General features: G+C 46.1%; 1 protein-coding gene across 15 annotated transcripts in view; it reads left to right on the top strand.

Moving 5' to 3' along the window:
- Positions 1–17,736, top strand: part of cspg5a (chondroitin sulfate proteoglycan 5a) — a 42,250-nt gene extending 24,514 nt beyond the window's left edge. The window contains exons 3-7 of one of the 15 annotated variants that reach the window (XM_034611485.1): positions 3,693–3,881; positions 9,760–9,838; positions 12,787–12,843; positions 14,857–14,958; positions 16,651–17,736. In XM_034611485.1, coding sequence (XP_034467376.1) covers positions 3,693–3,881; positions 9,760–9,838; positions 12,787–12,843; positions 14,857–14,943 — 412 coding nt within the window. In that variant the 3' untranslated portion in view covers positions 14,944–14,958; positions 16,651–17,736. Of the gene's footprint in view, positions 1–3,692; positions 3,882–6,913; positions 7,059–9,759; positions 9,917–12,786; positions 12,844–14,856; positions 14,959–16,632 lie in introns of those variants that run through there. The other 14 variants (XM_034611484.1, XM_034611477.1, XM_034611478.1 and 11 more) reach the window with 14 other exon arrangements.
- The last annotated feature ends 5,528 nt before the right edge of the window (positions 17,737–23,264 follow it).

Genomic DNA, 23,264 nt, shown 5'->3' with positions numbered 1-23,264 from the left:
GAATCTCAGTGTAGAAAACCGTCCGACCTGGAGAGAATCGTTATGGATCCAGGTGAAGACGTGAAGAAGATCCAGTGAAACTAAACTAAACAAACTGTGAGATCTCTGTGTCTCCAGATCTGTGCTGAGGTCAGTGTCGTCACAACAGGACTAATGGACTGAACCATGAAAATTAAATGCTGCTGGTAATAAACTGGAATTATCTCCCTGTTTTGCAGCTGATTTAAGTTTCCAGTTTCTAAAAATAACCTCCACTCCCTGCTCTCTGCAGACCCGTCTGTCCTGAAGTGGCCGTGCACCCCCCCCCCCCCCCCCCCCCCCCCCTCCTCACATTTCACCCTCCATTGCTCCTCATTAAACCCAACAGGGGGGGGTTCCATTAGAAGGGACCAAGAGCCACATCGGCACCATTGTCACCCTTTAAGTTAAATTAAAGACTCGCTCTCTTTTTATGGGTCTGCCTCTCTCCCTCTCTCGCCCCAGCGGCCTAATCAGGTAAATATGGAGGTGGCTTGTTGGATCAGTGTGTCGTGGGCTGATGCCTCGTGTCCTCCGTGCTCCTGCTGAGCTGTGACTCTGCTTTAAATGGAGGAAATGATGGTGGTGGGGGGGGGGGGGGACCCACTGGAGGCCTGTGGGACGTGTGGGAGGTTTGATATGAAGAAGGAGTGGAGCGCTTTAACATTAAAAAGACGTTTGGCAGCGGGCGTTTTTATTTCCCAGATGAGGAGTCATTTGCACTTTGATTTGCGCTCCGTGGACGTGAGACTTTTGGAAAAGGAAATTAAATCCCAAACACTTTGAATTTCAGCCCAGAACTAACTCCTCTTATTAAATATGTTCCAGAAATCCAGCTGGATAAAAAACAATGTCCTTCTGTATGTTTGTAAAATCCCTTAGAAACAACTGTGGCCCCCCCCCCCCCCGAGTTTCTTCATTCAAACCTTTACAAATGGGCAGATATTTGCTTTCCTAATTTAGCTATAAGCTCTGTAGTAAGATAATTCAAACAGGACTAGAATCTACATTTATTTGGCACCCAGCATCGAACTTGAACATGAATCTTGTGAAGAAGTCATTAAACCTTGGTGCGGATCCAAATATCTTTTTGTTCACTTTCTTCAACATTGTGAAACCGTTAAAAAGCCGTTGGGCCTCTGGTGGAGGTGTGAGCTCTGTGAGTGATCTCATGCTAACGTGCTACTAAACTTTACACCTGCTTCACGACAACATGTCAGCACCATCCTTTCCTCACGTTCGCGTCTTGCTCACGGAGCCTCCGAGTTTTCAGCTCAGTCTCTGGGCCTCGGTTGATGTTTCTTGGCAGCAGCGCTCGAGCTCCACGGCTCCGAGGAACAGGATATATCCGGCTGCACGGGTTAGAACGGGTCACGTCTATGTTGGGGTTTTGTTCTTTCTGAAGCATCTTCTCATTCCGTTACGCTTGAAACCGACCGAACGTTCACCTTGGACCGCTGAGTTTTCACTCAATGTCGGGAAGAGGAAAAAAAAAAGAAACGGTTGCACAAACTGAAAGCAGAGAGACGTGATTCAGCTGGAGGCGCCGGGTAGAGTGCAGGAGAGACGAGGGAGGGAGGAGGGAGGGAGGGAGGGAGGTAAAGAGCCGCTGAATAATAAAAGAGATTTTGAAGAAGACGAGCAGCAGGAGCGAAGGAATGGAGAGGAGGAGAGGAGAGACACGGCCACGTCCCTCTGATGGAATGGCATCTCAGTGCCGCATCTGCCGCGTTTGCCGCTCAGCCCGGTTGCCGTGGCGACCAGCACATCCTCACATCGCTGGCCACTCTTCTCTTTGTGCATCTCCCTCTCTCTCTCTCTCGCTGCCTCCATCCCCCATCCTCCTCCTCCTCCTCCTCCTCCTCCTCCTCCTCCTCCTCCTCCTCCTCCATCCGACCCTGACTCCTGCATAAACCTCCTCTTTGTATGAACACAAAACTGTTCAGGGGTTGAGTCTCCTTGAAAATGTGATATCAGGCCTTCGTCGCTCGCCCGCTCGCTTTCTTTCTCTCGTTTTCTCTCATCCACTCAAAATGTCTCCTGGGTCGTTGCCAGCGTTTTTCTCCTCCGCCGGCAGAACGAGAGCGTCAGGGATCCGGGAAGTCGACCGGTGAAAGATATCTGATTATCATGTGGCCAGCGTTCACCCTGACACCTCCACTCACTTCACACACACACACACCCCGGGCGGGCACTTTATTAGGAACACCTCTTCACCTGCTAATTCATGAGATGATCCACCCATCTGTCCATCCATTATCTGCACACCACTTATCCTTTTGAGGGTCGCCCGGGGGGGGGGGGGCTGGAGCCAAACCCACCTGACACTGGGAGAGAGGCACCCAAGTGGCAACTCACTGTGACGTCACCCATTGGTTTGTGAGCTGCCGTTTCTGAAACCTCGAGTTTTGAAAACCATCTTTCTATGAAGCTCCGGCTCGTTTCTGTTTGGAAACAGAACATGTGGACACGGAGTCGGAACCGTGAGCGATCACACACGGTTTCCACTCGTGTGACAGCGAGGAGGAGGCGGCGGCGCTCCGCAGCGGTTATGGTCTCGTTAAGTGGCGAAATAGATTTAGCATGTTTGTACAACGTTAAACAGTTTGTATAGACGGAGCCATCTGCCTGTGGTTCGTGTCCCCGGGTGGAGGCCGCACTCTGCCAAACGGCCACGGAGGGAGGCCGGGACTCAGATGTCCACTGTGTGTTTGTGTGTTTGTGTGCACGTGTCTACATATGTGCCCATAATGCACATCGTCACATGGAGGCCCATATGCATTGTGTTAGATCTTATAGGCGCAAACGTCTTTTATGACTGTGTTTGTGTGACAGAATCTCTGCGTGTGTGTGTGTTTATACCCAGAAAATCACCCCAGGGCATTTGTATTTTTTTTTCCACTGTCTATTTTCAGACACACTAAGTGATGACATTCTGCGTTTGGAGAATAAAGCATCATTCAAAACCTGCCGGCGACTCTTCCATCCCGCTAACGCACCTGCGCTCCATTATCTCACCACAACACTAAAGATTTATGTAACACGCAACATGTTGTGAAACAGCTGCAGAGCATTTTAGATTTTTACAGCAAAGCGTTTAAGGATAATCAGAAACAGAGGAAATCCTCAGGGTTCATAAACAGGCTTAGAATATAGAGGCTCATTTAAATGATGCTGGCAAGCCAAAGAAATACATGGACTAGAAATGGCAAATCTGTGAAATCTCACAATTCCTGGATCTGCCCCTTTGTCCGGATCCAGACCAAAAATGTACGTGTTCTTTCTCGGCTTCTGTCCCATCGTTCCTCCTCGTGGAAATCCGTTCACTTGTTTTTGTGTCATCCTGCTGAAACAAACAGGGTTAAAACATAACCTCTCTGGTGGAGGTCATGAAACAAAGCTATGAAAGTAACAGTTGATGCTTTCACATATTTTAATCAGAGCATCACAAGTGATCAATAAGTTAATAAGAGTTGTTTTAATCCACTAACACTTCGTTCTTTTTCCTCCATTTTCTTTCCCTTTCTACCTCCTCACCACTCGTTTTGTTCCTCACCTTTTCATTTCATCCCTCGTTCCTTTCTGTCTTCTGTCTTATTTCCCTCTGCTCTGTTTCTTTCCTTCTCTCCCCCTCTCCTTCCTCCTGCCACTACCCCTCCACCCTCCTCCTCCAGATGTAACGTCCAGGATTACATCTGGCACAAGGGCGCTCGCTGCGAGTCGGTGGTGACCGAGTTCCAGGTGATGTGTCTGGCCATCGGCGCCTCGGCTCTGGTGGTCCTGCTGCTCTTCATGATCGTCGTCTGCTTCGCCAAGAAGCTCCACGTCCTCAAGACGGAGAACAAGAAGTTGCGCAAGCGCAGGTGAGGCTCTGCAGAGAACCTGTGATCACATCATTTACAAAATGGAGACTGTTCATCTTTGCTTTTTTCTGTCCCAGTCGGGAGGAACGATTAATCTAAAGTGCACAAAGGATAAAACATACTTATGTTTCTGATGATGAACTATAGAAACCTAAGTGAAAATACAAAGATCTGTTTGTGTGCTGCAGGTTCCACACTTGACACTTAATCAATGAAAGATCAGTCTTGCAAAACGAAAAAAGTAAAGTCTTTAGTGCCTTGCTCACAGGCACTGTTACTCAGTAGCTGCTGGGTGAACTTGCTGCGGCACAATACCTCCATCAATTTTAACGACTGAAGCAGAAAGCTGTGTTTCTGTGGCCGACGCCGCCTCGAGGCCAAACTGCTGCTGTGACTTTATTATGGAGTTCAGAGAAGGACAGAGACAGACGGTCGATACAGAGACGGAGCGCTGAGGGGACAAGACGTTCGGTCCAATCTGAAGCCGACGAGGCCTCGGAAACAACAGCTTCAAGCTCTCGATGAACTTTAGTCAATATTTCTCTTAATACGTCCAGAAATGAGACGTACACACAGAAACTTTGTGAAGTTTAGGACTATAATAATGTTTTACTTTTGTTTAAGTAAAGATGGTCTATACACAGTTAATAGAAATCGTTCATCGTTTTATCCTGTTTGAACAAAAAGAACGAAGCTGAACGAAGCACTTTAAAGGAGGCAAGTGATCCCAAAAGAAAACAACAAACAAATCTTCGAAGGTTTAGTTGTAATCTATTTTTTTTTATTGCGATTCCACTGAGAAAATCAATAAAAACATCTGGTTTAACTTCTGAACGTAAATCCTCAAGCAATAAAGGGCTTTGTTTCCTTCTAAGATTATTAAGTTCAATACAAGTTTATCCAGGAAATCATAAACAAAACATCAAATCCAATTATTAGTCAGTTTTTAAACCAACTCTTCGGACGATGTGTCGTTGTTAAAACAAATTTCTTTCCATTTTTAGCCGAGGGAGCAGTTTTATTCTTTCTTAGAAATCCTCCCACGTGCAGCGTTAAATCACAAAGTCTGTTTAAATCCTAATTAATGAGGCGACGTGTCCCTGATTAAAAGCTGTTTAGACGAGCGGAGGCTGGGAGATGGACCGGAACCAGACGGAGATGATAATCGAGTCAGGGCTGAAATCTCTCCGAAGAGGAGAAGGTTGTAAAGGAGCCGACAGCAGAGAGACTCATTATGAGGAGAAGTGAGGAGGAGTGAACAGCAGCATGTGTCCTTCACAGCAGCTGAGAGCAGATGAAGCTGTGACTCAAGAAACAATGAATTCATCTCAAAGCCTCCGTCTCAGGTTCAAGAGAGGATGATTCAAAGAGGAGGGAAAGAAAGTGCCTTGCTCAAGGAAGAGTGACAGGGCTGAAACCTGTTATTTATCAGCTGATCGTTCTGCAGTAACAACACAACTGCAAAAAGAAGAGACATATTTGTTTGTCTGCACCGATAAGATAAGAAAAGATAATCCTTTATTTACAGTCCAAAATAGAAACCAGTAAGTAATAGTAAATAAGTATTTCGTTATTTTAGTTTTGCGACGTATAAATTCTGCTGTGGAAATATTTTCGGAGGTATTTTTGTTTGCAGCACCGGCGTCAGTTCTTATCTCCGAAACCTCTTGAATCTCGTCGTCTTCGTCTGTGTGTGGCTCCTCTTCTTCATCCTGAGATATTTGAATTGTTTTCTCAGTTTTGCGCTCGTCACACGTTTATTACTGTTACTTTCTAAAAGAAATAAAACTCAACGATCTTTGTGAAAACCCATAAAGTCATTTAACACTTTCCAGTATGTTAATGAAGCATTTTTATCGACTCTTAACTATTTGCAAGAAGAAAAAATGATAGAAAAGACGTTTTTCAGGTTGTATTCATATATATCAGTATTATATTCCAATATTTTATATTTGAATGCAAAATAATGCGAATAATGAGTCGCAATTTAAGACACTGTGTCGTGCAGCAGACAGAATATCCTTTAGTGGATGTATATGTAAATACCTTCCGAACACTGATGTGAGCTTCATCTGTGAAATGGAGGTTAAAAACACGGAGGAAGAGGAGGGTCTGTGAGAGAGCGGAGGACGAGGGTGGGGGATGGGTGACAATGATGGGAAGCAGACACAAGGACAGTCTGATGGAGGGAGGTGAAGGGGGGGGGGATGTGTCTGCTGAAATACGAGGCGATTTAGTTTGCAACTATTTAGTGAACGAAGCAGATAATTCAGCAGCTAAAGAGACAGAAGTTCTTCTCAGGAGACGGTAGAAACCAAAAGGGAGGCCGAACGAAAGTAGAAACAACTCAAACAGAAGTGTTGCCAAAGAATAAAAGGTAATTCAGGTTTAAGAATTAAAAAAATAGCCAAAGCGCGACGTGATATGATGGAGATATTTGGTCGTGTAACCTTAGAGATGTCTGCACATGTTGGGTTGAAACCCCGACCATGAAGCAGCATCAACTCCTCTGTTGGAGGGAGGTGTATTGAATATAAACTGCAGGAGAGAAGCAGATTGTCTGGACTGAATATAAAAAAGCCTCGTTTCGGCTGCTTTAGACTTGTAGCTGTGATCTCCCCGGCAACAGAGCCGTCGTGGATGAGCAGCGGCCCGTCGAGGCAAATGTGGAACCGCTACAGAATCCAGCTCCGTGCACGGGGTCTGTTTTACACCAGGAATCATCATGCTGGGGATAGTGGAAGCGATGGTGGATGATGAAGGTGATGGCGAGGGGGGGGGGGGGGGTGTAGTCAGGAGCAGCTGGGATGAGAGTAAGCAGAAATTGTTTTAAAAAGGCAGAAAAGGGTGATGTCATTGGTTCTGTGGATCCAGCTGAAAGTAGGGCAGTCTGAACGGGTGAGGAGGGGGGGGGGGGGGGGCATGGGGGGGAGGCGGGGTTGACCTACATACAGCTGTGCGACCTGAGGGGTGTGTGTGTGTGTGTGTGTGTGTGTGTGTGTGTGTGTGTGTGTGTGTGTGTGTGTGTGCAGCGGCAGGGTGCAGCATGAAAGACACAACACAGCCTCATCAAGTGGTCGGCTTAAAGGAAAATCGAAGAGGAGCGAGGAGAGGGAGGAAGAGCAGGAGGAGGAGGAGGAGGGTGACAAACAAGAGGAGTGAAAAGGAGAACAGGATGAGAGAGGGGAGGAGGAGGGGGAGAAACAAGAGGGAGAGGAGAGGGAGCGAGGGAAAGAGAAAGAGAGGAAAAGAGGAATGAGAGAGAGAAAGAGTGGCTACAGAGAAACAAGCTCAGCATGACACTTTCAGATGAGTGTGTGTGTGTGTGTGTGTGTGTGTGTGTGTGCGAGTGTGTGTGAGTGTGTGCGTGCTGCTGACAAGGCTCATGAATACATGAGACTCCCACACTCCCCCATCTGCTGTGGGTAATTGCAGTCGCAGTGTTTCTCTGCCGCAGTCGAGATCAGACCCAGCATCCTGGTCAAAGATGGAGAGAGAGAAGAAAGAACCACCGAGGGAGTGAGGGAGCGAGGGGGGAGGGAGGGAGTGAGGGAGCGAGGGAGTGAGGGAGGGAGGGAGGGAGGGAGGGAGCGAGGGAGCGAGGGAGGGAGTGAGGGAAAGATGGATGCAAACGATCTCTGTCCACATGAGCGTTTTGTCTCCGTACCATTTCTTATCCGCGTCCATACTTCCGTTTTCAAACACGAACGTAGTCGTGTGGGTGTAGCCTTAAACTTTGAGGTTAAATTTTATACTTACGCGACATATGTCACGATAATCACCACTTGGCGAAGGCGAGGAAATGACCACAAACAAGAAGAACGCCATTACAACAAACTGGTGCGACTCAGTGCCCTGAACTGGAGAATCCGTTGCTGTTGTCGTGATCGACTCCACTTACGTTGAGCTCCAGCCGTCGCTGCTACTGAGCGATGTTTACGCTCGATGCAGATTTGTCATTCGACGTCCAATCCGATTCAACGGGGCGGTCTCCTGAAAACTTGGCGTGCTACTTTAAAACAGATAAACACACACTTTCCTCTCATCTTGCGAGCGAGGCTTTGGGAAACTTCGGGAGTTCCCCTCCGGGCGTCTTTGAACTCCGTCCTCCTTCCTCTTCATCTCCGACTCCTCAAAGGGAAGAGATGTTTGCCTGGTGGAACCGAACGAGACGATAGCTGTGACAAGAGCGTCACAGATTTGTCTCGCAAATAAATTCCTTCTCATGCATGAAACGCCTGTCATTGCCCCCCCCCCCCCCCAGCCCCCCCGCCCAAATAAACCTTTTGCTCCCAACATTTAAAGATTCCAAAAAGCAGAAGCCGCCCTCAAATATCATGTTGTGGTTCCTTCTTCTCGATTCCCTCGTCGCATCCATAGTTAACGAGGCTGTGATCTACTTCCTGCTCAAAAAAGGGCTCGTCTCTCTGATCCACGGGCGAACGTCCGTGTTTATATTTCATGAACGCTGTGACGGAGCAATCAAAGACGAGACGACGACGAGATGGAGACAGACAGAGAAATCTGTTCGTCTGTCAGAAACCAGCTTTGGACCTCTCACTCTGTTTTCTTGAGCTGCTTTCAGACAGACACTGAACTCCAGATAAGCTCCAGACATTCTCCAGAGAAGCTGATGTGAGAACACAAACGTCACAGTGAGAAGCTCTGGACGTTCTCAGGAGTTTTTCCTGCCAGAGCCTCAATAAACGTTTGGAGATTGTCCGAAGGAACCGATGTGAGGATACAACAGGAGAACCTCCACTTCTAACTCGTGACGGACGAGAAAACTAAAAGAAAACTAATATGTCAGGAGGTTAAACTTGTGTCACACACGTAGAAGATACCGACGCTGGTGTCGATGTGCTGTAAATAAAAACACGAGATGTCCTCAGCAGAAATAAAACGTAACGTCCAGTTTCTGTCTGCTGCACCTGAACGCTCCAGAGATTTCTGAGATGTTGTCAACGCCTCTGAGCGGAGAATCGTTGTTCATGTGTGAAAGACAAAGTCCCGGAGAGTTTCTGCATCAATATCCTCATCGCATCTAAAATAAGTTGACAGAAGACAGATCTATTAAAACCTGTGTATCGTATCTAAGTCGGTCGCACGCGAGTCAAAGTTTAGCGTCTGTGGGAACTTAAACCTGAAGGTCAAAAATCGAATCAGATTTTATTCTCTCTTTGTTGCATCACAGATAAGATGTTTGTGTCTGTTGTGTTTTCTCTGTTTGTCGTTTCACAAACAGAGGACGTGAACTTGCCGTCAAACTAATTCTGCTTTCTTGCTATTTTTTCTCCCCCCCCCCCTCCCCTTCTGCTCCTCTGACAACCCCGTCTTTCTTCAACGATGGAATCTTCGTCCTGAATTTTTGTCGCTTTCTCTCGTTCACTTTTGTCCTTTAATTCCTCGTCTGTCGCCCTTTGCTTTCACCATCTCTCCATCTGTGTTTTCTTTGTTCTCTTTTGTCACCTGAAAATTGTCATTTTCGCCCTCGTCTCCTCCTCACGCTTCGTTGACTCCTTCTTCCTCTTCGTCCTCCTGGATCTTCAAACTCTTTCTTCCCTTTCAAACCTCTTTAATTTCATCATCTCGTCCTTTCTTTAACCTCTTTTTCTTTACCTTCCTCTAATCTTTTCTGTCTCTGCCGGTGATCTTGTGTCTTTCCTTCTTTCTTTCTCCTCATTTCTTCACGTCTCTTCTCCTCCTCTCTTTGCCCATTTCCTTCCTTTCCGTCTCTCCAACCCTTTCCTCCTCTTCCTCACCTCCCTGCGATCTCATTCTTTCTTTCCACTCCGCTATCTCACCTCTTTTCCTCCACCTTTCACTAATCTTCCTCTCCTCTCCTCCTCTTCTCCTCCCTCCATCTTCCGACTCCCAGCAGTAAGTACCGGCCTTCATCGGAGCAGCACAATGATAATTTCTCGCTGTCCACCATCGCTGAGGGCTCCCACCCAAATGTAAGGAAACTGTGCGACACCCCTCCTAACGTCCCTCATGCCCGTGCATTGGCTTACTATGATAACATTATCTGTCAGGTAACGTGGTTCTCGCCTCTCTCTCTCACCCCCTTTTTTCTGCATCTACCCCCTGCCCGCGCCCCCCCCGCTCCCCGACCCTCCCTCTAATGCATGGGCATGAGTATTCTCCAATACTCAGAGGTGTGACACGCCGAAGGGGGGGGGGGGGGATGGGCAGGGTCCAAGTATGAGGATGGATGATGGGAGTTTTCTAGAGTGGCGGGTGAAATCGAAACGAGGACGGTTGTAGTCTGAAGGCTGAGCGTCATAATCTTAAAAGTCCCCCAAGAAGTTTTCCAACTTATAGACGATATAAGATGATATAAGTCGTCAAACCCATTTATACAAACGAGAATCCCAGGGGGGACCGCGCTCCGGCAACCTGTTACCATGGCAACACACCGGCTCCGGAGCCTCATAGTTTTCTATCTTGTTTATTGATTTAGTTTTGCAAAAGTGACGGCAACTGTACACACACACACACACACACACACACACACACACACACACACACACACACACACACACACACTCACACTCAAGGATAATAAAACATTGAAATGAGTTCACGTTCTGCATTGAGCTGCTCTAGAAATTCAACCATTTAAAGGTTTGAATTGGAGCAAAACAAGTCTTTGCTCTTGAAACACTTATTTTAAGATCGTCAAACGACATCCACAGATTTATTGTGACACTTATTTTCATGCAGACAATGAACGGATGCGGCGTAAATCAGCTCCGATGGTGAATCAGGGCGCCCGACACAGCCGGGGGTTAGGGGTTAAATTCCCCCTGGAACCACACGGACTAAACAGTTATGGAACGTCCCCACAGCGCTGGCAGCGACCCGCCCTGGCTTTAACCCGAGCCCCTTTTTTTAACGAGAAAACTCCCACAGTCCTTTGCTGCGACCCCCTGCCCACCCCCCCTTCTCTCTCTGAACTGCTCTCTCTCTCTGGTCACCTCTTGCATTGGTATGTCATGGCATGCCTGCTCTCTTCTGCTAACATGCGCCATCCGGTGGACATGTGTGCCACTGCAGCTGTGCTATGCTAACTGTTCCACTAACCAAATGCTCTTCTTTACTTGTTTATCCTGAAAAATGGACGAGGGAGGGTGGGACTGTTACTGATTGGTCAAAGGGGGTGGGGGGTGGGGGGGGAAGCAGGATGATGTCACAACCAGGTAAGCTAAAGGGGATGTGGGAAATGTTTCGGGGTTATCAGGATAAACATCTGAGATGCAACGCCTCGCTGTTGCCTGCAGGCGGCAGCGGAGAGCCGACAGGTGCCTCCCTAGCTGAAGCATGGGTAGCGAGTAGCGGCAACGCGGCAGTCGTAGCAGCATGGGTAGTTCTAGTGCTACAACTGGGGTCCAGTTTGTTTTGTTTTCATTCTTACTTTTTTTAAAATGTCTGCCTTTTGAAGATGTGGTACCACCCTCTAACAACTCCATCAGTAGTTCACCTGTAAAACTGCAGCGATTAGTAGTTCTCAAAGTCTCATGTGCCTTTTACAAACTGTTTTCACTCCCCGGAATAGACAGGAAATCACTAAACATCTGTCATCGCCTCCTAACAACATCCCAAAATGTCTTCAACACCACCCATTCATCACAACCCCTCAAATCCCTGCTCATCCAATGGATCGAATAGTATTTGAAAATGTTTCATGTGGCTCGTTTTAGGACATTTAAAGGTGCCGGGTGGAGTTTCTGACCACTAGAGGTGCTACAGAGCAGTGTTTTGATGCTGCCAGATTCAGGTTCACACTGATTCACACTTGATGGCAGTAATGTAGGAGGGTGGGGAATTAAATAATTCAGCTTTGAGGAATGAATACAGTCCACATGTCTTGGAGGAGAAAAGATTGAAGAAAACTCCACAGGTTCCTCATTTCCACTTTGGATCTGATTCTGACTTTTGAACTTAAAGTGAATCACAGAACTGGAGTTTTCAAACCAAGACGGAAAACAGCGTTTCCAAACTTTAGGTGATGGGTAATTTCCAGAGTGGCGTGGACGTCAGACGTAAACGTAGCAACAGTGAAGTGTTAGTAAGTAAAACGTGATTGTTTGGACGTGATGGTGTCAAACAAGTGATCAGAAACTCGTTGTTGGTTCCATAGATATTGATATTTTCTATTTCAGACCTAAATGTGGAAGTCCACTATTTAGAATAATTAACACATAAATAGATCTTATTTTATCGTCTTTTAAAAATACGATAAACAGGTTGTGTACTGGATTCAGATTCAGTATTTGTATTGAAATCCATTCCCATTCCTATAAATGAGTTCAGTTCAGTTCTTGTTTGAAAAAAAAAAACACAGAACAAATATTTCCATCTCCTATTCATCCCCTGGTTTATTCCTCTAACTCATTTCTCAAACACATCCTGAATCATCCTAGAAATAAACACCAGGCTTCTCTCAAACCAAAGAAAAACCATCCCAACCCACCAGTTCCCCCCAAAAAATAACCAAGACACACTGACTAATACAACGAATAACCTCAGCTCCCTTCCACACTAACAGCCCAGTGTCTGCAGAGGAACCTCACCAGACAGATCCAGAGCTGTGTTTACTGTCCTGACACAGAAACACTGTGAGGACGCACCAGAGAATGTGTGTGTGTGTGTGTGTGTTTCCTCGGAGGTGCGACAGCCGGCCGGGAATCTCAGCTGTCGTCTGAGAGGAAGTTTCTCTTCACCTCCTCTGTCTCTCTCCATCTCTCTCAATCTCTCTGTATCGTCTCTGATCTGTCGCCTCTTCTTCAATCCTCCTCGTTCCTCTGTCTCTCGACTGTCCGTCTCTGTCTTGTCTCTGAGGATTTGGACCGTGAGTGGTTTTGAGGAGTTATAACCCTTTGCCCCGTCCCCCTCCCCTCAGAAAACCATGAGCAGATACACCTGGGAGTGTAAGACCAAAGAGGAGTCCGACTGCGAGGTAAGACCAAAACCCCAAATGTCAGAAAGTCCCGCCCCGCCTCCCTCACCCTCCCAAACAGCTCTCTCATTGTTACTGTGGCCCTGTCAATCACCCTCTCTCAAGCTTGAGTGGACCGATCCGACTCTTACCCCCCTCCCCCCCCCGCCCACCACATAAAGAAAAACAAAGTCATCGGGAAAACACATTTATAACGTCACCTGTTAGAAGTGAAGATACTTTGAACTAACTTTAACGTGTTGAACCTAAACATCAGGTGTGAACGGTTCCTCAGAGCAGAAGACGTGTTCTGGGTCTGGATCAAACTGAACCATGGTTCTGTTCCAGAGTGAAAACACAGACAACATTAAACAATAGAAGAAGAAAAAGAGGAAGAAGCAGCTGCAGTCTTCACCTCCGATGTTTTAATGTTTCAACCACGAGGACGTTCATGTGTGTAATGTCCCTTTAAAGGTGCAGAGTCTGATAATTACATCGCCCCCCAAAAAACCTAATTTAAAACAGAAATGTACTAACCTTGTGGCGACCTTGTCCCACCAGACAACCATGGTATTACACACACACGCTCGCGCACACACACACACACACACACACACACACACACACACACACACACACACACACACACACACACACACACACACACACACGCGCACACACACACACACACACACACACACACACACACACACCCCTGTGTCCCAGCAGTAATAGAACGACTCGTGTTTCATTCACGGTCGTAGATTGAACCTGATTGTCGTCACTCGTTCATTCTGCAGGGTCCGGCCTCACGCTCTCTCTCCACAGAAAACACTGAAATTAAATTATTTTTGTGTTATTGTTGTTCAATACTAAATAAATTCAACACACAATGAATTGAGTGGTCAGAGCTGCCTGTAACTTAAGAGGATTGTATTTCCACCGACTGAATCGTCTCTCAGGACTGAATTGACTGGCAGAGCAGACGCTGACGACATGTAGTGGAACTGGACTCTAATACAATGAGTAAATAATCTCTATGTTAAATACATTCATGTAATCATCATAGTGAGATATAATCTGAACGGAAAAGCTGGAGCTGATCACTGCTCATGTTCTCCACACAAACACATATACAGTGTGCACACAACCCAGACACTAACACAAACTCTGGAATGCAAACATGAACCTGATATAAACACATAAACAGTTACCTCAGAGAAGAAGGAGCCAGTCAATAAACACACACACACACACACACACACACACACACACACACACACACACACACACACACACACACACACACACACACACACACACACACACACACACACACACACAGAGTCGTGAAGCACGTGCAGGCAGATTAATAAACATGCACACTCGTGCCAATTCAAATATTTTAATCTCAAGTGTAAACTGTGAATGCAAACCAAGGGATTTAATCAATAGCTGAATATAAAAGAAAACAGAGAAACAAACAATAAGGACGATAAGCTGCACGTGTCATTTTTATCAAATATACAGTTTATACATATATTGTGTATAGACGTATTATTTCATAATCAGTTCACATTAGGGTCTAATTTTCCATAAACCGTTTGACTTCCTGCAGAGAAGACTGACTTGTACAATACAATTATTCCTTCACAATAATTAAAATCAGTTATCATCACATAAACATATCCATGTATCAGAGCTTTAATACTAAGAATAATGTGTTGGAGGGGATTTTATATATTTACTTTAAATTCCAAAAGAGCCAATTCAGCAGTGATGATAATTCTCTCTGTATCTTAAACAGACAATTTCCGCCTGATGCCCATGTGCCTCCACCATCTTCACCACCATCTTCATCTTCATCATCCGAACCCTGTTTATCTCTGTTCCCAAAATGACACCTTTAAACGTTAAAGTCCTTGTGACTCTGTGCCTCCTCCCTCCCCCCCGCCCCCCCCCCCCACCGCCCGCCTCCCCTCCACCCAAATGCGTGACAGCAATGAAATCCAACAAACAAAACACATTTTCCAGTTTCACGCTGACGGGAGGACAGAGGGCCCCTACCCCGTCACCATGGAAGTGACGTATCCGCACGTCCTGCCTGAAGTTACTATCTAGGCCAACAGCCAGCGGGTAAATGCTCTCACTGCTCTTCCTTTCCTAAAAAGTGCCATTGAATTCCAAACGCAAACATTCAATTAGGGTGTGTTTGTAAGTGGCACACACGCCTCAGGGCCTGGAATGTGTGCGGACGCCTGTGTGTGTGCGAACGACTATCTCACCATACTTGTGTGTCGGTGTGTATGTGGGTGCGCTGCGGACAAAGAGGCACAGACGGACGCCCCAGGACGCCTCGGCGCGGCAGGGTCGATGACGCCATGCAGCATTAATGGGGATAAGAGGCTGGAAGAACAGAGCTAAAATGGACTCCGCAATCAATTCCCCCCCCCCCGCCCCCTCCCCCCTCTGACCTTAATTAAAATCAGATGACTTAAACCGAAACCTCAAAAACACGTAGATTTTTTTTTACGCCCAGCAACTGTCTTGGTATGTATGACGGTGGTACCAACAGATAACTCTCCAGGATTCACAGGCTCGGTGCTGTTCTGGTTTTGTTCTGGGGAAGAAAATAAAAGGAGGAGTTGTGTGATTCTGCATGAGCGACAACATGCGGGTCATGGGGGTGTGTTGCAGGGGTCTTGCATGTGGATGTGCATGTGCTTCCCGGCTTGCCTGAGAGGGGTGGAGGGGTGGAGGGGTGGGGGGGGATGTCGCTCATGCAGTTCACCTCACTGTCTCCTCAACCAAACACAACACGCCAGCCGAGCATGAAGATGATCAAACAGTGGAGCCTCCAAACCACTGACTGATGCCTGATACTGAAACTGAACAATACGACAAACACAATGATATTTTGTTTGGTATTTTCAAAGTATTTCACTGCATCCTGACAGCCTCTAAAGAATCATACCAGTGGTTTATTTTCAGTTTGAGCGCTTCTACTTCAAATCAAATATGTGTTGCATCGCTAAACGTTGCTTGCGTTTTTTAGTACTTGATCCAGATTCAAACATTATCCTCACGTTCATGGATCACACAACTCAGGCAAGTGTCAAGAGTCTATTTGATTTAACGCTAAAAACAAATGAATGGAAAGCTGTGCCTGACCTCAAATGTGAAGTAACGGTTTGTCGTACAGGAGCAGAAACTCGTGGACACACTGGTGTAGTTCTTTAAAGCATGAAGGTGGAACATGGGAATCTGTTGCATGAAATTTAAGACAAATCAAACAGTGTGGGATTGGGACCGAAACACTGTCACCAGTTGGACCATTCTGCCGAACACTGGGTTGCGTTCAGTGCCAATGTTCCCAATGAGATCTGTGATCTTTTGGCAGATACAGTATTGTGAAGGTACATTATGGTTAGGAACTAAAACGTGCAGGTGAACGCCGTGGTTGCAGGTGGGAGACAGGACACAAACTCTAGGCTTCAACATGAAAGTTACAGAAGCACCACACACCCTCCACCTCATCACATCAAGGACACACAACTTCCTAGTGGCTCTCTAAACGTTGGCACTGAACGTAAAGTGTGAGCAGCAGAATTGTGCAATATGGACGTAGTTCATTGAGATAAACAGCTGATTTTCTTTAGCAACGATAAAGGTAAAGTTGAAATTCAAACAGCAAAGTTTTCCACCAGTCGGTCACATGGGAGCTTCTACTGAACAAGTAACATGTTGCCTGTTGTGGTTCTAATTGTACTTTCTACCCCTACCCACCCACCTCCACCCCTCCCTGGGTAGGATGATCCTAATTCCCAGAACAAGCTGGAGGACCCGGTGAAGGCCTCGCCCAAGGAGGACGACTCCCTGAACATCCACAACTCTCTGACCCCCAAACACGAGAACCACAAGGTCCTGGGCGAGGAGAACTCCTCGGAGGTAAACTCACTGCAGAACAACATGATGTGAAAACAAAAAACAAAACATCCCCAGCAACCTGACAACACGACCCCACGAAAACGACAAGGTGCGCCGGCAACAGGAAGCCCCCCCCAAACCCCTCCCTGCTCTCCGTCCGTGCGCTGCCGAGTGCGCCTAACCGGTCAACCAACCAACCGACCAACCGACCAACCGATCAACCAACCAGCCAGCCATCCAACAAACCAGCCAACCAACCCAGTCTGCAACCGTCTCTGACACGGCAACACTGCCACCAAGCGGCCCGGGCCGCTGAAAAAACACTTACACCACCACCACCACCGCTGCCACTGCCCGAGTAACCCCGCCCCCCCCGCCAGCCTCACCCTGCCGCCGCCTTGCAACCCCCCCCCACACTTCCTCTTACATCCAATCACTCCCCTGTTTCGCAGCCCCGCCCCCCTTATTGCTGTCACTCTTCTCTCCTCTTATTTCTTACCTGCACACACACACACACACACACACACACACACACACACACAGACAAACACACATGCACACATACGCACATGCACATAGTGTGCATACACATACAGTGAAAAGATGAAGTCATAAACATGCTTATATGTATACACACATACACACCTTCCCCTGCCTGCATTGGTGTATTTTGTAAAAAGAAAGAAATCATACAGAAGTTTAAAACTTACGTAAAACGTCATTGTAAAAAAAAAAAAATGTTATGATAAAGCTACTGAGAGGTTTTGATGTTTGTCTGACTAATCCAGTGAGTATGTATAAATATTGGAAAAAAAATTGCTTGGATTGATTTAAAAAGAAGCAACACAATGTGTCTTGGTTTTCTTTGATGTGATTTCTAATCCTTTGATGTACTTGTTTTTTTTTTTGTACTTTTTTGGGACTTCGAACTGAGAACAAAACCAACATGATTCAGACAGTTGTTGAAATAAAACCTTTTTAACATGACCTTTGTGGATCCTGTGTTTTCCTCTGCGTTGTACCCCCCCCCCCCCCCCCCCCCCCCCCCCTCCTCTTTTATCCCCTGAACTCCGATGCTTTCTGCATGGCTTTGAACCTCTTAGATCCTTGTGGAGCAGGTGCTTGCACACAAACACCCACACAAACACTTGAGTTTGGCTCAGATTATTTTACTGTTTAATGCCAAATACTTTCACCGACATCATGATGGTAGAACACTTCACATATACTCTTGCTCTTGTATCAACATGATGATTTATCAGGCTTCTAGAACTTTTCAGCTCACGGTCTTTATTGGCAGTTGGAGGTGACTCAGTGGTCTTGGACGTGGTTCAGCTCTTATCACATGAACAGAATTCAAGACTTAGGTAACATCCATACTATTTAAGCGATAGGAGGCGGACAAATCAGCGAAGGCTACGTCGTAACCCCAAAAAACCCAGTCAGCAAACAGCTGACTACGTCATCGCTTCCAAACCTTTTCTGTTTAGGCCGGACGCATCCTTAGCAGAGTTGATGCGTTGTAAAATAAAATCATCGTAATATGGATGAGGCCTGAGGTAAAATGATAAGAACTAAACCATCTATATGACAACTAAGACGATTTGATCTGCTGATGAAGCCCAAGAAATGTGGCTGAAAGCTCTGGATTAAAGTAGGTCCTGATTTTACGAGACAGAAATTACGAGACAAGAGTAAAAAGAGGTTTAATATTTGAGTTTTCTGCACATTCTTCAGTGGGTATTTCAACATAGAAACTATAAGCTGGACGATATACATAGAAAAGTGGTAAACAGGGGCCTCCAGAGAAGTTAATGAGCTCATGCTGCATTAAGAAATCTCCATGAACTCCTGGGTTTATGAAAACAAGTCATCCAAGCAGACAAAAGTATAATAAGTGGGAATTTTGGAAGTAGGTTTTGATACATACACACATAATCATAATACATAATTCACACAGGTCGAATTAGTTTAAAAACTCTTGTATTCCATGGACGTGAGCTGCAGAGCAACAGACAGAGAAATAGATCGATGTCGGATGAGACAGACAGAAAGACGACGATGTCACTCTGAGTTCCACCGTCCTCAGAGTTGACAGTTGGTTACTGTTGGAAATAAAATGTCTTCACAACTCATAAATCATGACGACAAACACAGAGAACCAGGCTGCTGCTTCTGCATGTTTCCTGCCTCCAGAGCTGCTTCCCCTGCAAACACACACACACACACACACACACACACACACACACACACACACACACACACACACACACACACACACACACACAGACTTGCTCGTTGTAGATAACACATAAATCAAACTCACACAGGAACAAACACTAAATGAACTGAGATGAAAAACGCACCTTCTGCAGACACACACGTAGACAAATAAGTGCATGTAGAGACAGAGATAAAAAAACACACAAAACATGGCAACGTGGATGTCGAAGTTTAATTGCACACACACACAAACACACAGACACACACACACAAACCTCCCTCACATATTTCAGCTCCGCTCTATAGAACTTTTTGTTCTATTCATGATGCTGAACTGACACAAAAGGACACACAAACACACACACACACACATATGCACACTTTATACATACACAAAGCATCTGTCAGATTCCCATGCTCACTCCTACTCCCTTACACACAAACACACACATACATATTTTTATTTCCTTACTTGTGAGGCCCCTTAATAATGTAATGCATTTAATTCTTTAATTTACACACTAGAATACCAAAGGCCAAATCTAAGTCAAGTTCAAAGTCCTTATAAGCAAGTTCAAGGAAAACTAAGTATTTTATTACTATAACTATAACATTTTATTACTTTATTACTAACTAAAATACCAAGTTATTGAAGCCTTAAATCACACGTGAAGAGTCTGAAGCCAAATCTCGATGGATCTGAGACCAATTTAAGTTCAAGTCAATGAAAACGAGTCACAACGGAGTCCTGCAGCGGCCGCAGGTTCATCTTGAGTCATCTCTTGACGTCTGAAGTAATTTAGTTAAAGACAAATTCATCACTGGAGTCCACTGGAGTCCACTGGAGTCCACTCGGGTCCTTGTGGCCTTAATACCCACTCCTGTCCACTAGGATAGAGATCACAGATGTCTGCGTGGAGCCCAATATTTCCAGGTATAATCTATCGACCTATTGGAAGCAGGAACACATGGAGGGAATGTGAGACCAACGCTGACCCTAATGTTAGTGTGAATGCAAACGTGGGCATGAACTCGTCACTGGAACAACACGCAACCCTCAGTGGACATGGAGCTTTCGGTCAACCCTTAAATCTCACGCCAACAAGTCTCAGTTCATCTGAGACGAGTCTGGAGTCACTCGGCAGAAGTCAAAATCCAAGTTTTAACCCTTTTGTGTGAGTGAGGCCTCGACAGGACAAACTGTTTTCTGTTTCAGAAACACGCTCACCCTACAAATAGAGTGGTTCCCACAGGGATAGAAGTCGAACAACAGAAACACACACTCTCACCCATGTGATAAACAGCCCTGAATGCGTCTCAGAAGAGGCCGCACCTCCACCGCCGCCACCGCCACCTTTTGTCCCCTTTCTCGGGTTAAACAGCGGCATTGTGGGGGATCCTTCCCAGGATGGAGGGGGCACTGAAGGGTGGTGGGGGTGGGTGGGGGAGGGTGTGTGTGTGCCCCTCTCTTTTCTTCAAGTAAATAAAGCAGGGTCGGGTGGAGGGGGTGGGGGTGCGGGGGGGTGGGGGGGCGCGGGGGGGTGTTTCAGGCCCCAGAAAGCAGAAGAAGAAAAGAATCCAGAAAAGGAAACAGCACTTATCAAACGACAAAAACAGCATCGACGGTCATTATCACCCTCTTTCATTCCTGCTGGCCAGTCTCACACACACACACACACACACACACACACACACACACACACACACACACACACACACACACACACACATTCACACACATTCACCCACACACATACTAAAGGACAATCTCCTCCGAAGTGAAACAAGTGAAGTACCAGTGGACGCCATGGCAACAAGTGGGCATTACATTACCAGCAGAGAGAAGTGAAGCGGGGGGGGGGGATGCTGTCATCACTCTGAGAGACTGAGCCTTTATTCAGTTGTTTTATAAGAGTAGAGAAAGTTTCCTCAGCTTACAGCCTCTAAAACCGATATTAGAAGTAAAATATTCCACAAACTGTTCGTGTGACCGACGTGTGTGAAACATAACAACGTGAATTTTAGTTTGAAGGAGCAGAAACTATTTTGATCCTGCAAGTGATGACAGAAACTGACTGATCTGTTTTTATCACAACACGCTGACCCCCTGAGAGTGTTAGTGTGTGTGTGTGTGTGTGTGTGTCTGTGTGTGTGTGTGTGTGTGTGTGTGTGTGTGTGTGATCTCCTTGAGTTCTAACCCTTTTGAACATCTAATCACCACGTCCCTGCTCTCCTCTCTTTCTCACTCTCACTTATCTGCCGCCGCCGGCAATTTCATGCATCTTCAGACGCAGAGAGGGCGTCGTTGCCACGGAAACATATTCTGATGCTGCAGACTGAGCAGAACGGGTCCAAACCGCGGTGACCTCCCGGGGGTTTTATCTGCAGTCCCACACACAAACACACGGAGGTGGACGGATGGACGAGGCAGATTAAGTGACTCTCATGCAGCTTTACTGTCATCTAGTAATAAACTGTAGAATATATCGGAGCATTAAAACCGCTCGCGACTGCACTTTAGGTTCAGCCTCACGTCCTCCGATCTCATCAGACGACCCTAATCCTACAGCCAGCCAGCTGTCACTTACAGTTGTCTCATACCCCCCCACCCCCACACACACTGACCTCATCATGACGTTAGTCAGAAAAACCTCCACACTTCAACATCTTTATTATAATCAATATTTCGGTGCTAACACCCGATCAGATCTGTGAGGAACCACCAGATAAAACAAGTGTTATCGAGTGTGGCAGTAAATTTAGTTGGGGTTGTATGAATCAGAACATTTAGGTCACAGTAAGGAAGAAATTAAATATAATAAAGTTGAGTGTATTTGGAAAAACAAATAAGGAAACGTCACAAAAATGAAGAATCTAGACGTGTCAGTTTAAATTTGAGGATTTCAGGAAAATGAGTGAGAGATTCAGGCGAGGGGGTGGAGCCTGGGTAGAGGACAGGACGTTTACATTTTCAATCTTGCTTCATTAAGATTGAAAGCGTCGACCATTACCACCAAAAAGCTCTAGAATTGCGTTGTCTTTCTCGTGTTGTTGCAGCTTTACGTACAAATACAGAAGCATCTGTTAAAAAATTGTTTGAAGTATATTGAAGCCGATTGCATTTTCTTATTTCCTGTCCCATTGAATATCTTGTTGTGACCCTGATATAAAATTGGGGTCCATTAGTTAAACATGTTGCATAATCAGTCATCACATTTTAATTGCTCTTGTTTCATCCATCTTTCACCTCTGGAATACTGTCGTTTAAAGCAGTGGATGTAGAAAAAGGCATAAAACACACAAATACAACTGAGAACATGCAGTGAAATACAAAAAAACATCAAAATTATACAACACGCTTGTTAATGCACCGAGTTATTTTATAGGCAACATTATGCAGCCCAGTTCTCTGCAGCTCGAACATGAGGAGAATAAACGTCTCTCTGGGGAATCGAGTGTGTGCGGAGGCGACTGATGGTGTAAGAGAGGAAGCAGGAGAGAAGCTGTGAGACAGAGAACATGTGAAGACGAGTCAAGATTCAATCTCTCTTCTTTTTTTTCCTCTTCTCTCTGCCGTTCCAAGTTAAACCTGCTGGGACTCGGGATTCAGCCGCGGCCTGTGATTGGCTGACGATGTGGTGGAATGATGGTGTTAGGTTCCTGAAGGGGCGGCTGTGATTGGCTGACGCAGGCGCGCTCACACATAGCAATGCGTGATGGGAGGCACGCACACACGCTCCAAGTCATGCAGTCATGTGTGCAAAAAAACACACACATGACGAGGCTCGGGTGAGCACAAAATGTACGGTTGTGGATTTACATGCACAAGAAAATAGTGACACACATGTTCGCACACAAAGAAAACTGTGCACTTGATTTAGATTTAAATGCACAAGCACAGTGTGTCTCACTAAGCTGCATGAAAAGAAGAGATTGAAACCGAGAGGAAAGAACACAAGCCGAGGTGGGGGAGTGTGTGTGCATGTGTATGTGTGTGTGTGTTGTGTGTATGTTTAATGTGTGTGTTGTGTGTATTGTGTGTGTGCAGTGGTGGGGAGGGGGTGAAGTCTAAACGGATCATTCTGGCACTGTCTAGTTTACTAATGAGGCTCTGAGGAATGCTGCTGATCTTCTTTTCTGATGGAAATCTAGCGATACATTACCAAACAGCAGAGTAAGCCCCTCTACACACACACACACACACAGACACACACACACACACCCCATGTGCTGCTCTACATGTGAATGAGTGACTGGTTTGGCAGCCGAGCAGAGCGATGGCACTGACTTCA

This window comes from Hippoglossus hippoglossus, chromosome 16 (genome assembly GCF_009819705.1).
Source record: "Hippoglossus hippoglossus isolate fHipHip1 chromosome 16, fHipHip1.pri, whole genome shotgun sequence".
NCBI classification, from domain to species: domain Eukaryota; kingdom Metazoa; phylum Chordata; class Actinopteri; order Pleuronectiformes; family Pleuronectidae; genus Hippoglossus; species Hippoglossus hippoglossus.
This window is presented reverse-complemented; position numbering and strand designations above follow the sequence as displayed.